Genomic DNA, 16,095 nt, shown 5'->3' on the forward strand with positions numbered 1-16,095 from the left:
ATTTTCTCACAAGCCACCTTGTCTCAATCTTTCTCCCCTACAGCTGCTGGCTCAGTACAGAAAGCAACTTTATATGGAGCTTCATTGGTCCGGCCTGTTTAATCATTTTAGTAAGTTTGAACTTTTCAAAACATATACTGAAGTTTTATAAAATCTGAATCGGAACCTAATCCCTTAGGACAGTTGCAGGAGACAAAAGATTTAGAGGGTGTAGGTATAAAGAGAGACCATCCCAGAATGTATAAGAACGTGTCAGAATGTGGTGTCTTGATGCAAACTGCTAAAATGTGAGTGGTGCATCTGTGGAATTCATTGCTACGGACAGCTGTGGAAGCCAAATCATCGGTATATCTAAAGTGGAAGAGGATAGGTTCCTAATTAGTAAAAGTGTTAAAGGATATGGGGAGAACACAGGAGAATGGGGTTGAGAGAGATAATAAATCAGCCATGACTGAGTGGTGAAGCAGACTCAATGGGCTTAATTTTTACTCCTACTCATATTACCATTCTACCGTTTCACATTTTGGTGTCGGGGTGGAGATACGTCTCTACCAAAGGAGGTGCAAGGTGCTCCTTCCCTTCACTAGCCTAGGAAAGGGATAGCACCAGTTTAGCCCCTCGATCAGGGTCACGTGAGCAGATGGTGGATAGTCGTATGAGCAGTATATCACAATGTCCTGCTTATGTGACCACTGATGCCAGGCAGACAATCTCTGAGAGTATTGATAATGGCTGGGGTCACCCGTCTGTAAAGGCACTACCCAGAAGAAGATCACTTCTGTAGAAAAAGTTGCCAAGAACAAGCACTGTCATGAGACAATGATCACCTATGTCATATGACATGGCATGTAATGATAATAATGACTCTTTTGGATGTAAATTTAAATGACCTAATAAATGTATTCAGAAATTCATAAACATGAGAAAGTCTGCAGATGCTGGTAATCCAGAATAACTCAAACAAATGCTGGAGGAACTCAACAGGTCAGGCAGCATCTTTGGGAAAGAATAAACAGTCAACATTTTGGGACGAGATCTTTCTTCAGGATTGAGAAGAAAGGAGGATGATGTCAGAATAAAAAGGTGGGGGTGGGGAGGGGAAGGAATTCACATGGGTGGAAAAGTCAAGGGCTGGTGAGGACAGAATCTAAAGGAAGAAAGTGGACCATGGGAGAAAGGGAAGGAGTAGGGGACCTAGGGAGAAGTAATAGGCGGGTGAGAAATGAGTATTACTTTAGTACATGTGACAACAATAAACCAATTGACTAGTGTTGCTAGGTATGGATGAGTTGGGCCAAAGGGGCTGTTTCCACACTGTATTACTCACTGACCCCACTACTGATAACATAAGTCTACAATTCCTGACCTCGAGTTGTTTTATAGAGTCTGTTACAGGCAGCCTGTATGCACTCAACTAACAAGCAATTATCAATGTAAATTTATTATTCAAATACATACTGCATCTGTCACTGTATACAATCCTGAGATCCATTTGCTTGGGGGGTTTACTCAATTAATCCATAATAGAGTAATAACCATAATAGAATCAATGAAAGACCACACCAGCTGGGCGTTCAACCAGTGTGCAAAAAACAACGAAATGTGCAACTGCGAAGTAATAAACATCAAGAGCATGAGACGAAAAGTCTTTGAAAGTGAGTCCATAAGTTGTAGGAACCATTCAATGATGGGGCAAGTGAAGTTGAGTAAAGTTATCTCCTTTAGTTCAAGAGCCTGATGGCTGGGCAGTAGTAACTGTACCTGAACCTGGTGGTATGAATTCTGAGTCTCCTGTACCTTCTTCCTGATGGCAGCAGTGAGAAGAGAGCATGTCCTGGGTGATGGGTATCCTTCATGATGGATGCTCCTTTCCTGCAACATCATTTCATGTACATGTGGTCAATGGAGTGGAGGGGTTTATCCGTGATGGACTGGCTCATATCCACTACCTTTTGTAGGCTTTTCCGTTCAAGGACAATGGAGTTTCCATACCAGACTGTGATGCAAAGTGATGCTCTCCACTACACATCTATAGAAGGCTGTCAAAGTTTTAGATGTCAAGCTGAATCTTTGCAAACTCGTAAGGAAGTAGAGGCACTGCCATGCTTTCTTCATAATTGCACTAATGTGCTTGGCCTAGGACAGGTCCTCTGAAATAATAACACCAAGGAATTTAAAATTACCAACCCTCTCCACCTCTGATCGTCCAATGAGAACTGGCTCTTGAACCTCTGGTGTCATCACCAACCTCTCAAAACACTTAAATGGATGTAAGTGCTACTGGACGACAGTCACTGAGGCAGGTTACGCATTCTTCTTAGGCACCTGTATATTTGTAGCCTGCTTGAAGCAGGTGAGTACCTCAGACTGCTGAAGCGAGAGGTTAACGATCTCAAAGAATACTCCAGTCAGCTGACCAGCATAGGCCTTTAATATTGTCCAGGTACCCTGTCTAGGCTGGATGCTTTCATCAGTTCACACTCCTGAAGGCTGCCATAGGCCTCAGTAACAGGATCATCGGGGACTGGGGGATTTAGTAATGGTCCCTCCATGTTTGACGATCAAAGCGAACAGAGAACAGATTGATTTCCTCTGGAAGTGAAGCTCTGTTGTCACCAATGTCACTTGATTTAAACTTATCAGAGATGATGGTATCCAAGCCCTGCCACAACTCTTCAGCATCCTTCGTTGAATCAAGTTTAGTCTGGGATTGCCACTTTGCTCTTACATTAGCTTTCTGGACATCGCACCTGGACCTCCATAATAGGTAACTTTTCTGGTTGCCAGACTAGACTGTCTCTGACCTGGCCCTCATTAGATAATTCAGAACATTCAGTGTCCTGATGAAAAGTCTCAGCCCAAAACGTTGACTGTTTCCCCACTGCACAGATGCTGTCTGACCTACTGAATTCCTCCAGAATTTAGTGTGTGTTATTCATATCATCTAGATCGGTTGCTAGATAAGTATCAGCCAAGACAAGAGGGAGAACTTCCCTTTCTTAAAGATTAGAAAAAGATTAGCTTTTTGTACATCGAAATATTGAAACCAGCAGTGAAATGCTCACTTGTGTCAAATCAGGTCAGCAAGGATTGTGCTGGGAGCAGTCCACAAGTGTTGCCGTGCTTTCAGCGCCAATATAATGTTCCCACAACTCCCTAACCATAAATGTACATCTTTGGAATGTGGGAGGAAAGGAGCACCTAGAGGAAACCCACGTAGTAACAGGGAGGACATGCAAACTCCTTACAGACAGTGGTGGGAATTGAACCGGGATTGCTGGTACCGCAAAAATCCTACGCTAACTATTGCCACCTATATTTCTTCCTTGAAATACAAACAAATGAATAAGGGGATGCTGGAGTAGGTCTCTTGGATTCAATATGATAAAAAATAGCATTATGATGCCTTTTATTTCCAAGCTGTGAGGTTGAAAGAGTCACAGTTTTATCCTAAACATTGAACCTCTCTGATGAAAACACACAAAATGTTGGAGGAGCTCAGCAGGTCAGGCAGCATCTATGGAGAGGAGGGAGCAGTCAATGTTTCGGGCCAAGACCCTGCATCAGGATTGGAAAGGAAGAAGGAAGAATAAGAAGGTGGGAGGAAGGGGAATGAGTACAATTTGTCAGGTGATAGATGGGATAAGATAAAGAGGAAGGTAGGTGAATAGGGGAAGGGCAGGATGAAGTAAGAAGCTGGGAGGTGATAGGTGAAAAAGGTAAAGGGCTGAAGAAGAAGAAGAATTCTGATAGCGAGGACAGTAGACCATGTGAGAAAGGGAACAAAGAGGGGCACGAGAAGGAGGTGATAAGTTAGTGAAGAGAAGACAAAGGGTAAGAGGGGAGCCAGAATGGGAATGGAAAAAGAGAAAAGGGGGGGGGGAATTACTGGAAGTTAGAGAAATCGATGGTCACGTTGTCGGGTCGGAGGCTACCCAGACAGAAACTGGTCTGAAGATGCAGTTTTCTCAGCACTGTATTGATTCTGTGATTATCTTATTACCACAATGCCAGCTGAGCCTTTGCAATATAGTTTCTTCAAAGACTGAAGCAGATTCAGGATGGATTTTGCACTCGTTTCCTTGAAGGAGAAATTCAACCCCTAGGCTTGGACCCCAAAGGAAGTCAGTTCACTGTTGAGGCAGCAGAACAGTCCCTGTTCATAAAGTCACAACAAGCTCCTTGTCGGCTGTCAAAAAACACAAGTGGTTCTGCAGTTGCTGGAAATCCAGAGTAACACACATAAAATGCTGGCGAAACTCAGCAGATCAGGCAGCATCTATGGAGGAGAATAAACAGTTGACATTTCAGGTTGAGAAACTTCACCAGCTGGCTCTCTGCAAGGCTGCAATCACAAAACATGGCCTGTTTATGTTGAAATAACAACCTTTCCAGAGGATTCCGACACCTCCTTGTTCCCACGCCCACCCTTCTCTGTGTACCTTACTGATTCATCTTCAGGTGTTCATCTTAAGGAGAAAAAGAGTATATACACACTCAGTGGCCATTTTATCAGATACATCTGTACTCCTGCTCATTAATGCAAAAATCCAATCAGCCAATCATGCAGCAACATCTCAATGAATAAAAGCAGGCAGACATGGTCAAGAGGTTCAGTTGGTGTTCAGACCAAACATCAGAATTGGGAAGAAATGTGATTTATGTGACTTTGACTATGGAAGGATCATTGGTGCCACACACGGTGGTTTGAGTATCTCAGAAGCAGATGATCTCCTGGGATTTCCATGCACTTCATTCTCCAGAGTTTACAGAGAATGGTGCAAAATTTAAAAAAAAATCCAGTGAACAGCAGTTCTGTGGGTCAAAATGCCGTTTTAATGAGGGAGGTCAGAGGAGAATGGCCAGACTGGTTCAAGCTGACAGTAACTCAAATTTCGTGTTACAACACTTGTGTGCAGAAGAGCATCTCTGAACACACAACATGTCGAACCTTGAAGTGAGTGGGCTACAGCAGCAGAAAACCACGAACATACACTTTATTAGGTACACAAGGTGCCTAATAAAGTGGCCAATCAGTGTGTTACTGCTTATGAAATCTTTGCTAGTGCTGGTTTCAAAGACCCTGTTCTTGTTTACTGAAAATTTATGGAAAATCTAATCCCCTGAGCAAAACTATAATTAAATCAGAGCTGGTCTAGATGAACCATCATTCTGGACAAAACATCTGCTATTGAATGATCATCTCAATGCCTGTCTAAATAATATGTGAAAGTGAGAAATAACTCATGCAGAATGTGTTTATGTCAAGCAATAAACCAATATGTTGCATTCCACCAAAAATACTACAGACCTACCAACTGATATTAATTTACTGCTTAAAATATCAGCTTCACTTATAAGTCAATAAAACTTTTCCCATTTAAGTGTCATAATAGAATCTACAACATAGAATATGACAGCACAGGATAGGCCCTTTGGCGCACAATGTTTAACCTACTCCAAGATCAATCTAACCCTTCCCTCCTACATAGCCCCCTCGTTTTCTCTCATCCACATGTCTGTAATTACCCCTAATGTATCTGCCTCTGCCACCACCCCTGGAAACACATTCCATGCACCCACCACTTTCTGTGTAAAGAACTTACCTTTGACATCCTCCCGATACTTTTTGCCAATCACCTTAAAGATATGCTCCCTCGTACTCGCCACTTCCGCCCTGGGAAAGTGTCTTTGACACTATAATCTATCTATACCTCTTTATTATCTGGTGCAGCTCTATCAAGTCACATCTCATCCTCCTTCCCTCCAAAGAGAAAAGCCCTAGCTTGCTCAATTTGTCTTCAATAAATGTGCACCTCTCGTCTGGATAGGTGTGATAAGTGTAAACCCTTCCTGATTTCATGTAAAGTTATTGAGGAGGCTCCATCTCCATGGTTTACCGGTTCAACAACCATCGTAGTGTTCTGCTCCCATCATTCCAGGAAAGATGTTGAAGCTTGAGAGTTGAAGATGTTGAGAGTGCAGAGGACACTTACCATGAGGCTGCCTAAATTAGAGAGCATGTCAGGAGGATAGTTTGAGTGAGATAGGGCATTTCTCTTTGGAGCAAAGGAGGATGAGAGGTGACTTGATAATGGTGTACAAGATGCATAGATAGAGTGGACAGCCAGAGACTTTTTCCCAGGGAGGAAATGGTTAATACCAGGGCCATAACGTTATGGCATTTGAAGGAATGGAAAAGGGGATGTCAGAGATAGATACCTTGCACAGAGAGTGGAACACCCTGCTGGGTACGGTGTCGAGGCAAGATATATTTGGAGCATTGAAGAGACTAGTAGACAGACACATGGGTGAAGTAAAAGTTGCAAACTGTGTGGGAGGGAAGTGGTTGATTAATCCTAAAGTAGGTTAAAGGTTTGGGACAATATCATATGCTGAAGAGCCTGTAATATGTTATACTCTCCTGTGTCCTATGTTCTATGTTCTATCATTCTCCCTTCTACAACACTTTATCTCTTTCACCAATCAATTTCCCAACTCTTTACTTCATCCTCTCCTCCTCTCCAGATTTCATCTGTCATGTGCCACCTTTACTTCTTCCTCTCCTCTGGTCATGTTCTTATTCTGACCTCTTCCCCCTACCTTTCCAGTCCTGATAAAGGGTCTCAGCCCGAAGCATCAGCAGTTTACTCTTTTCCACAGATGCTGCCCAGGGATACATTAGTTAAGGGAATGGATGGAAGTTTCTGTGTGCAAGAGCAAGATTCCCAGGTGGTATGTTGCCTCCCAGGTGCCAGGGTCCTTGAATTGAGTCCTCAACATTCTTAAGTGGGAGGGTGAAAGCCAGAAGTCACGGGACATGAGTGGGATGAGTGATGAGCTTCTGCAAAGGAAGTTCAGGGAGTTAGGTGCAAAGTTAAAGGGCAGGATCTCCTGGTATGTGACCTCAGGATTACTACCTGTGCCGCATGCTAGTGAGGCTAGAACCAGGAAGATTAAACAGTTTAAGACATGGTTAAGGAGTTGGTGTAGAAGGGAGAGCATAAGGTTTTTGAATCACTGGGAAGATTTTTGGATCCAGGGAATATGGGACCTGTACGGAAGGAATGTTTTGCACCTGAAATTGAGAAGTACTAATATCCAAGTGGGAAGATTTGTTAACATGGCACGGTGGGGTTTAAACTAGAGTTTCAGGTGGATGGGAACCAGAGTGCCGGAACAGTTAGTGGAGAGGTTGTGGAGACTGTTGTTGGTAAAACCTCAGACAAAGTTAGGAATCAAAAAGGTGAGCATGGTGTGACTAGTGACCAGAGTTGTGTATATTTCATTGCAATAAATATTGTAGTAAAGGTGGATGAGTGTGCTGAAGACCATATAACCAGTTTACAAACAGAGGCAATGTGTAGTGTAGATGCTCAGTGGCTGGGAAGATGATGGAGTTGATTGTGAAGGATGAGGTCTCAGGGTACTTGGAGGCACATGATAAAATAGGCCACAGTCAGCATGGTTTCCTCAAGGGAAAATCTTGCCTGATAAATCTGTTGGAATGCTTTGAAGAAATAACAAGCAGGATAGCCAAAGCAGAATTAGTTGATGTTGTATAACTAAATTTTCAGAAGGCCTTTGACAAGGTGATATACACGAGGATGCTTATGTTAAGAGTCTATGCTTTGACAGGGAAGATTCTAGCATGTATAAAGCAGTGGGTGATTAGCAAGAGGCAAAGAGTAGGAATAAAGAGAGCATTTTTTGGCCGGCTGCCGGTGACTAGTACTGGTCCACAGGGGTTTGTGCTGAGACCAATCGTTTTATGTTATATGTCAATGATTTGGATGATGGAATTGATGGCTATGTTGAAAGTTTTGCATAAGGTATGAAGATACATGGAGGAGCCAGTAGTTTTGAGGAAGTAGAGGGACTACAGACAGACTTAGACAGATCAGGAGAAGGGGCAAATAAATGACAAATGGAATACAGTGTTGGAAAGCATACAGTCATGTACTTTGGTAGAAGAAATGGAAGGGTTAACTATTTTTTAAAAGAAAGAAAATTCAGGTGCAAAGGGACTTGGGAGTTCTTGGACAAGATTTCTTAAAGGTTAATTTGCAAGTTGAATCTGTGGTGAGGACAGCCAATACAATGTTAGTTAGTATTCATTTTAAGAGGACTGGAATATAAAAGCATGGATGTAATGTTGAAACTTCATAAAGCACTGGTGAGGCCTCACTTGGAGTATTGTGAGCAGGTTTGGGCCCCTTATCTTAGTAAGGCTGTGCTTAAAGTGGAGAAGGTTCACAAAAATGATTCCAGAATCGAATGGCTTGTCATATGAAGAGCATTTGATGGCTCTCGGCCTGCATTCATTAGAATCCAGAAGAGTGAGGGGTGACCTCATTGTAACCCATTGAATGGTGAAAAGTCTTGATAGAAAGGATGTGGAGAGGATGTTTCCTATGGTGGGAGAGCCTAAGACCAGAAGACACAGCCTCAGGATAGAGGGGGGTGCTTTAAGGACAGAGATGAGGAAAAATTTCTTTAGTGAGAGAATGGTGAATCTGTGGAATTCTTCACTGCAGGCACCCGTGGAAGCCTAGTCTTTAAGGTAGAGGTTGATAGATTCTTTATTGTTCAGGGCATGCAGGGATATGGGGAAGAGGCAGGAGATTAGAACTGACAGGAAAATTGAATCAGCCATGATGAAATGGTGGAGCAGACTTGATGGGCCATGGCCTAATTCTGTTCCTATATCTTATGATCTTATGGTCTTATGGAGCTGCTAAGTTCCTCCAGCATTCTCTGTGTGTTGCCAGGGGTATGGAGAGCTATGGTCCTGGTACACGTTGATGGGAATAGGCAGTTTAAATGGTTAGCCATGGACTAGATGGGCCAAGGGCCTGTCTCTGTTCTGTACTGTTCTTTGACTCTATGAGTCTAATTTGGTGATACAAATACTTAGGAAATAGATTAGAGCACAGACTTCACCCCACAATGTTGTGCTAGTCAAATTAAAATAGTAATTAAAACCCAACTAAATTAACCTATATAATGTCCATATCCCTCCATTTTCTGAATTCTCATGTCCCTAAGGTCCTCTGAAATGCAGTATATCTACCTCCTCTATCACCCCTGGCAGTGCACTCCAAGCACCCACCAATCTGCTCAAATCTGCCCCTCACATCTCTTTTCAACTTACCCCCTCTCACCTTAAATGCATGTCCTCTCGTACACTATTTGATGTTTCAACCCTCAGAGAAAGATACCAGCTGTCTACTCTGTCAGTGCCTCTCATAACCTTATGAACTTCTATCGTGTCTCCTCTCAGCCTCTGCTACTCTAGAGAAAACAACCCAAGTGTGTCCAAACTCTCCTCGTGCAGGCTGATTACTGGTAAACCTCTTCTGCACCCTCTCTGAAGCCTCAACATCCTTCCCATAATGGGGCAACCAGAAATGAACACAATACTCCAGAACTGGAGTTTTTTTAACTTCCCGATTCTTGAACTTAATTCCTCGAAAAATTAAGACAAGCATGCCTTATGCTGTTAGGGTACTGAAGAGAATTCCAAATCTTGTGGCTCAAGCAGAGCCTGAGAGGCCTTGAGAGGGTTAATGTGAAGAAGCTGTTTCCATTGTGGATCACTCTAAAAAAACATAAAAAGTTACCTATGCTAGATACAACCTGAGACAAATTTCTTTCTCTTTGAGTGTTGTGAATCTTAGGAACTCTTTCCCTTAAAGAAATCTGGAAGGAGAGTCTTTGATATTTATGACAGAGCATAAAAATACTGCTCAGTAACCAAACACAATACTTTACAGTACCAGAGACCCAGGTTCATTTCTTGCCACTGTCTATAAGGAGCTGTATGTTCTCCCCATGACCCCTTGGGTTCTCCCTGGATGTCCAGATTCCTCCCACATTCTAGTGGTAGGTTAATTGGTCATTTAAATTGTCCCGTGATTAAAGTATGATTAAACTGAGGGATTGCTTGGTGGCAAGGCTTGAAGGCCCGGAAAGGCCTGTTCCTTGTTATATGTCAAAAAAATGCTTAAAAAATAAATAATTGATGAGCTAGATAAATAATTGATAGGAAGGGAATAAAATATTACTGGAGTTGAGCAAGAATGCAGGGTTCAGCTATGGTGTTATTTAATGTCAGATCAGATCGAGGGGATGGATGGTCTAGAACATAGAACAGGACCATCAGCCCATGATGTTGTGTTGGCCTTTTTTTACTCTTTCCAAGAACAATCTAACCTTCCCACCCACATAGCCACCCACTCTTCTTTCATCCATGAACCTATCTAAGAGTCTCTTAAATGCTCCTAATCTATTTACCTCTAGCAGCATATCCCACATACTCATCACTCCCTGTGTAAAAGAGCTTACCTCTGACATCTGCCCTATACTTTCCTCCAAACCCATTAAAATTAGGCCTCATCAATTAGCCATATCCACACAGGGAGAGGATCTCTGACTGTCCAGTCTATATATGCTTCTTGTCCAACTCTATCAGGTCACTTATTATCCTCCTTTGCTCCAAAGAGAACAGCCTTAGTTCTCTCAACCTATCCTGATAAGACATGCTCTCTAACCTCGGCAACATACTAGTAAATCTCCTCTGCACCCTCTCTAAAGCTTTCACATCCTTCCTGCGATGGGAGCAACGAGAATCGAACACAATACTGCAATACTCCTCCACTTTCCCCTTCACCTGGCTTCATAAATCACCTTCCAGTTTGAACTCCTTTTCCTCCAGCTTTTTATTTTGGCTTCCCCCTTCCTTTCCAGACCAGATGAAGGGTCTCGGCCCAAAACATTGACTGTTTATTCCTCTCCAAAGCTGCTGCCTCAGCTGCTATGTTTATCCAGCATTTTGTGTGTGTTACTCTGGATTTCCAACATCTGCAGATTATCTTGTGTTTAATAGTCCGAATGTGACCTAATCAAAGTTTTATAGAGCTCCAAAATTACCTTATGGCTCTTGAACTCAACCCTCCTACTAATGAAGGCCAGCACACTGGTGAATGTCCAACGACGACAGGAAACCTGCGCAGGAGAGTTTTTTAAATGGAAAAACCATTGCATTGGGACAGTTCCACTCTCCATGCTCTCAAGTCCTGACCCAGTGGTACAAGAAGTCATCAGAAATTTGGGTCTTCCTTAGCTGCAGTGGACCATGACCATGAGCTCCTCTGTGCCTTGTCATGCCTTTCGTTCTCCACGGAGCGTTTCAGAACCACCTTCCTTGCCGTTGGATCTCACTGTTGATGTCACCCGCCCAGTCTGCCAGAGCTAACTTTGCATGCTTGGACAGGCGTGCCCCTGTCTCACGGGGGTATGAGGCTCACCCGCTGCCCTTACCTGGTTTAGGCTGCCTGCTGAGGCGGAGTACTGGGGTGTGGCCGCTGTCAGATGCAAACAACTACTTGGAGCCATAGGTAGGAGCTGAGCATCTGGTGGGGAACAGAGGTGAGTGAGCCGCCCCGGAATGGACACAACAAGCCCCTTCACCAGAAGTGCTGCCCCTCACTGAACACCCCATACAACCAACACACTATTCACCTTCTTAACCACTCTAACTTGCATGGGAACTTTGAGGGATCTATGGATGTAGACTCCTACATGGTGAAGACACAGGATGTCTACTCCTGCTCTGAACATATGAAGATATGTTCAATATTGTTGGGCTAGGAATATATTGGAGCTGGGCAGAGATACTGGAAGTTCATCAATCTAAAGATGTCTGAGCGGCCAATGAGAGAATGAGGCCACAGCAAGATTATAAAACACTTTACCTTAAAGTTTCGCTCAGAGAAATGAGAACAATGATGGATCCAGGTAAATGATGCATGTGGGGATACTCCAACCAGGAGCAACCTGTGGTATAGCTTAACAGCAAGGAAGTGGGAGAGTGGGGCAAGTTTTAATGGTTTGATACCACATTTTAACAGCACTTAAAAAGAAACTGAAGTATTTTTAGCATAATCTCGCTGTGATAATTAGCTCTCTCCAACAAAGATAAGTGACATCTTCCCATGGTACACCCAGCAAAAAAAAAGCCTTGGCACTTGTGTCTCTGTCATGTGGAGCCACAATTAGTGTGAGCTTCTGACATGTTTCAGCTGCAGCCATCCATATTAATGTTGGAGAACGTATGCCTCTCGTATTTCTGGGTTGATGTTGCAGACAGTGCTGCTTTTCCAGCTCATAAATATTATAGCCGCAGCTAAATTAATCCCTCAACAGATGGGAGAATGGCATTCTCAAAGTTAGTTCGTTCGCATTTTAGCAATGCAGGAGATCAGTATTTAGTACATAATATACAAATGGATGGCCCATAATACACAAGGAAGCATTGTATATCAGACCATAAGACCACAAAGCATAGAAGCAGAATTAGGCCATTCAGCCCATCAAGTCTGCTCTGCCATTCCTTCATGGCTAACTGATTTTCCCATTTACTTATTATTCATGTTCAATGTTCCAAGCCTTCATTGGTAACACTCCCAACTGTTTCAGCGCTGCATTGATGACCGTATTGGTGCTGCTTCATACATCCATGCTGAGTGCATCAATTTCAGCAACTTTGCCTCCAACTTCCACCCTGCCCTTAAACTTGTTTGATCGTTCATTATGTGCTGTGTCGTATGACATGCGTAGTCATGGTCTTTCCAAGGTCATGATGTTCTTGGCAAAGTTTTCTACAGAAATACTTTGCCCTTGCCTTCCTCTGGGCAGTGTCTTTACAAGACAGGTGACCCAAGCAATTATCAACACTCTCCAGAGATTGCCTGCTTGGCGTCAGTGATTGAATAGCCAGGACTTGCAATATGCATCAGCTGCTCCTATGACCATCCACGACCTGCTGCTGTGGCTTCATGCGACCCTAATCTGGTGGGGAGGGGGTAAGCAGGTGCTATACCTTGTCACCACCCCTGGTGCCCCATCCTCTTTCCCTTTCTCCCCATGGTCCATTCTTCTCTCATATCAGATACCCTCTTCTTCAACCCTTTACCTTTTCTACCCATGACCTCCCAGCTTCTCACTTCATCCCCCCTCCCCACCTAACTTCCCCTTCACCTGGTCTCACCTATCACCTTCTAACTTGTACTGCTTTACCTGCCCCACCTTCTAATTCCAGCTTCTTTCCCCATCATTTCCAGTCCTGATGAAGGATCTTGGCCCAGAATGTCAACTGTTTACTCTTTTTCATAGATGTTACATGACCTGCTGCATTCTTCCAGAATTGTGTGTGTTCCTCTCAATTTCCAGCACCTGCAGAATCTCTTGCATTTATTATTTCCTTCCCCTCTATATTGATCCTGTAACCTTTGACACCCTTATTAATCAAGAACTTTTCAATATCAACTATAAATGACTTGACCAAGCATCAGAAATAACTTCATCCCATGCAAGCATCAAGCAAGACTAAAGATCAAATGATTTGCCTGTTACCAACGTGTGCTCCTTGGCACAGTAGTGTTACGGTTAGTGTAATGCTTCACAGCCCCAGTCTGTAAGGAATTTTTACATCCACCCCATGACTGTGTGGGTTTTCTCCCACATTACCAAAACGTAGAGCTTAAGATTAATGTGTTGCGGGCTTGCTAGGTTGCCACTCAAAGTTTGGCGATACATACGAACTGCCCCAGCACATATTAGGACAGCATCGATCATTGATGCAAAACGACACAATGCATATCTGACAAATAAGGCTAATCTTTAATGCCCCTCCTTCCACCATTTTATTCTGACCTGCCTTCTTTCTTTCCAGTCCTGATGAAGGGTCTTGACCCAAAATGTCAACTGTTCATTTCCTTTCGTAGATGCAATCTAATCCACCGAATTCTTCCGGCATTTTGTATGTGTTGTTCAAGATTGGGTTTTCTCCAAAGAGAGCTATGAACTGTTAAGTCTCCATGCCAAGACTGGTTCAAATGTTCTACCAAGAAGCATAAAACTTACTGGGGACACATTCTGTAAAAGATGCTGCGATCTGAAGCAAAACAAAATGAACTCAGTGGATCAGACAGCATCTGTGGAAGGAAATAGACAGTCAACATTTTGAGCTGAGACCCTTCATTTGGAATGAAAGTGACAAGGGCAGAAAGCCAATGTACACAGATGAAAGAAAGAGATAGGAGTGGGGCAAGAACTGGAAAGTCAAAGGGGGTTCTAGGTCAGGACATGTGAAGAAAGAAGGGAGGTAGAACCCTAAGGATTAAAAATCCTGTTTTCACTTTTGAAGGGAGGTAGAGTTCTGAAGGTTGAAGACCCTGTGTCATCTGTGGAAATCTACAGAGCAGTTTTGTCTTATCTAAACAGTTGCTGCTTCTGACTGAGCCCCTTCATCAGGAGAATCCCCCTTTTCATTTGCAACACTTCTATCAAATTTTCAACTCTCCATTCTGAGGCTGTGCCGTCTGGTCCTAGACTCACCCATCATAGGAAACGTCCTCTCCACATCCACTCTATCTAGTCCTTTCAATATTCAATAGGTTTCAATGAGATCCTTCCCTCATTCTTCCAAACTACAGTGAGTACGGGCCCAGAGCCATCAAACACTCCTCATATGTTAACCCTTGTCTTATTAAATGGAAGTAAAGATGGGCAGAATCCTTTGCAGAACATACAAAATGCTGGAGGAAATCAGCAGGTCAGGCAGCATCTATGCAAGTGAATGAACAGTCAACATTTTATGCTAAGACCCTTCATCAGGACTGGAAAAAAGGCGAGGTCAGAGCAAGCTGATGGGGGCAAGAGGCCTTTTCCCACTTAATCCAGGGTGCAAATGTCAAGTACTAAAGGATGTGCATTTAAGATGAGACGGGGATGTCATACAGTATTAGAAAAGTACAGTACAGAAACAGGCCCTTTGGCCCATCTAGTCTGTGCTGAACCATTTAAATTGCCTACACCCATCGATCTGCACCAGAACCATAGCCGTCCGTATCCCTTCCACCCACGTACCTACCCAAACTTCTCTTAAATGCTGAAATTGAGCTTGCATGCATTCCACACTCCACACTCTCACAACCCTCTGAGTGAAGAAGTTTCCACTTCTGCTCCACTTAACCTTTTCACCTTTCAGTGTGGGACAGGTTTTATATACACAAAAGGAGTGGTGGAAGGAGTGGTGAGCATGCTGGTGTTGGAGAAGGAGCGGGTACGATAGTGGCTCTTAGCGGCACAAGGCATTTAGCTAGACATACGGTGACATGGTAGCCTAGCACTTAGCACACTGTTCAACAGTGCCAGCAATCAGGGTTCATTCCCCACCCTGTCTGTCAGAGGTTTGTACATTCTCCCCATGACCACATGTATTTCCTTTGGGTGCTCTGGTTTCTGCCCATATTCCATAAACATGAAGTTGTAGGCTCGCTTTGATGATGCTGCTAGCATGGCAACTCTTGCAAGCTGTCCCCAGTATGTCCTCGGACAGTGTTGGTCCTTGATACAAGCGCGTTTCGATGTTTTGATATCCATTTGACAAATAAAGCTAATTTTTCCACCTTTTGAATGTGCAGGGAATGGAGGGATATAGACGATATGCAAGTAGAAGGGAATTAGTTTAATTAGGTACCGAGTTCAGTGAAAACATTGTGATGTCAAGGGGTCAAAGGTCATGTTCCTGGGCTCTTCTGTGTTCTTGTTTAAAGTGGTGCACCATGCGGCGCCATAGTAATGCAGCAGTTAGCGTGGTGCGGTTACAACTTGGAGCGCCGGAGATCAGAGTTCAATTCCAGCACCATCTGTGAGGGGTTTGTACTTTCTCCCCATTACTGTGTGGGTTTTCTCCCACAATTCAAAGATGTCAAAGACATACATGTTGGTAGGTTAATTGGCTGTTGTAAATTTTCCTGTGATTCAAAGTTCAACGTTCGAAGTAAGTTCCGTAGCCTGCAGAATGATGCCTTGGTTCACTGGAGACCTCTTGGTCATCTAGGCTAATAGGTGGGTTGCTGGGTAGTGTGACTCATTGGGCCAGAAGGGCCTGGTCTGTGCTGTATCTCTAAATAAAATTAAAAATAGTGGAACATTAAAGCCAGAATTATCTGCCACATAAAGATTTAAATCTACGGTGATGAAGTACTTTGAGAAGTTGGTCATGATTAGACTGAACTCCTGACTCAG

At 43.4% G+C, this 16,095-nt stretch overlaps 1 protein-coding gene across 1 annotated transcript in view; it reads left to right on the plus strand.

The window, feature by feature from the left end:
- Positions 1-16,095, plus strand: part of adgrl4 (adhesion G protein-coupled receptor L4) — a 146,070-nt gene that overhangs the window by 92,570 nt on the left and 37,405 nt on the right. The window contains exon 12 of the mRNA XM_059983773.1: positions 44-110. Coding sequence (XP_059839756.1) covers positions 44-110 — 67 coding nt within the window. The remainder of the gene's footprint in view (positions 1-43; positions 111-16,095) is intronic.

This window comes from Hypanus sabinus, chromosome 11 (genome assembly GCF_030144855.1).
Source record: "Hypanus sabinus isolate sHypSab1 chromosome 11, sHypSab1.hap1, whole genome shotgun sequence".
NCBI lineage: Eukaryota > Metazoa > Chordata > Chondrichthyes > Myliobatiformes > Dasyatidae > Hypanus > Hypanus sabinus.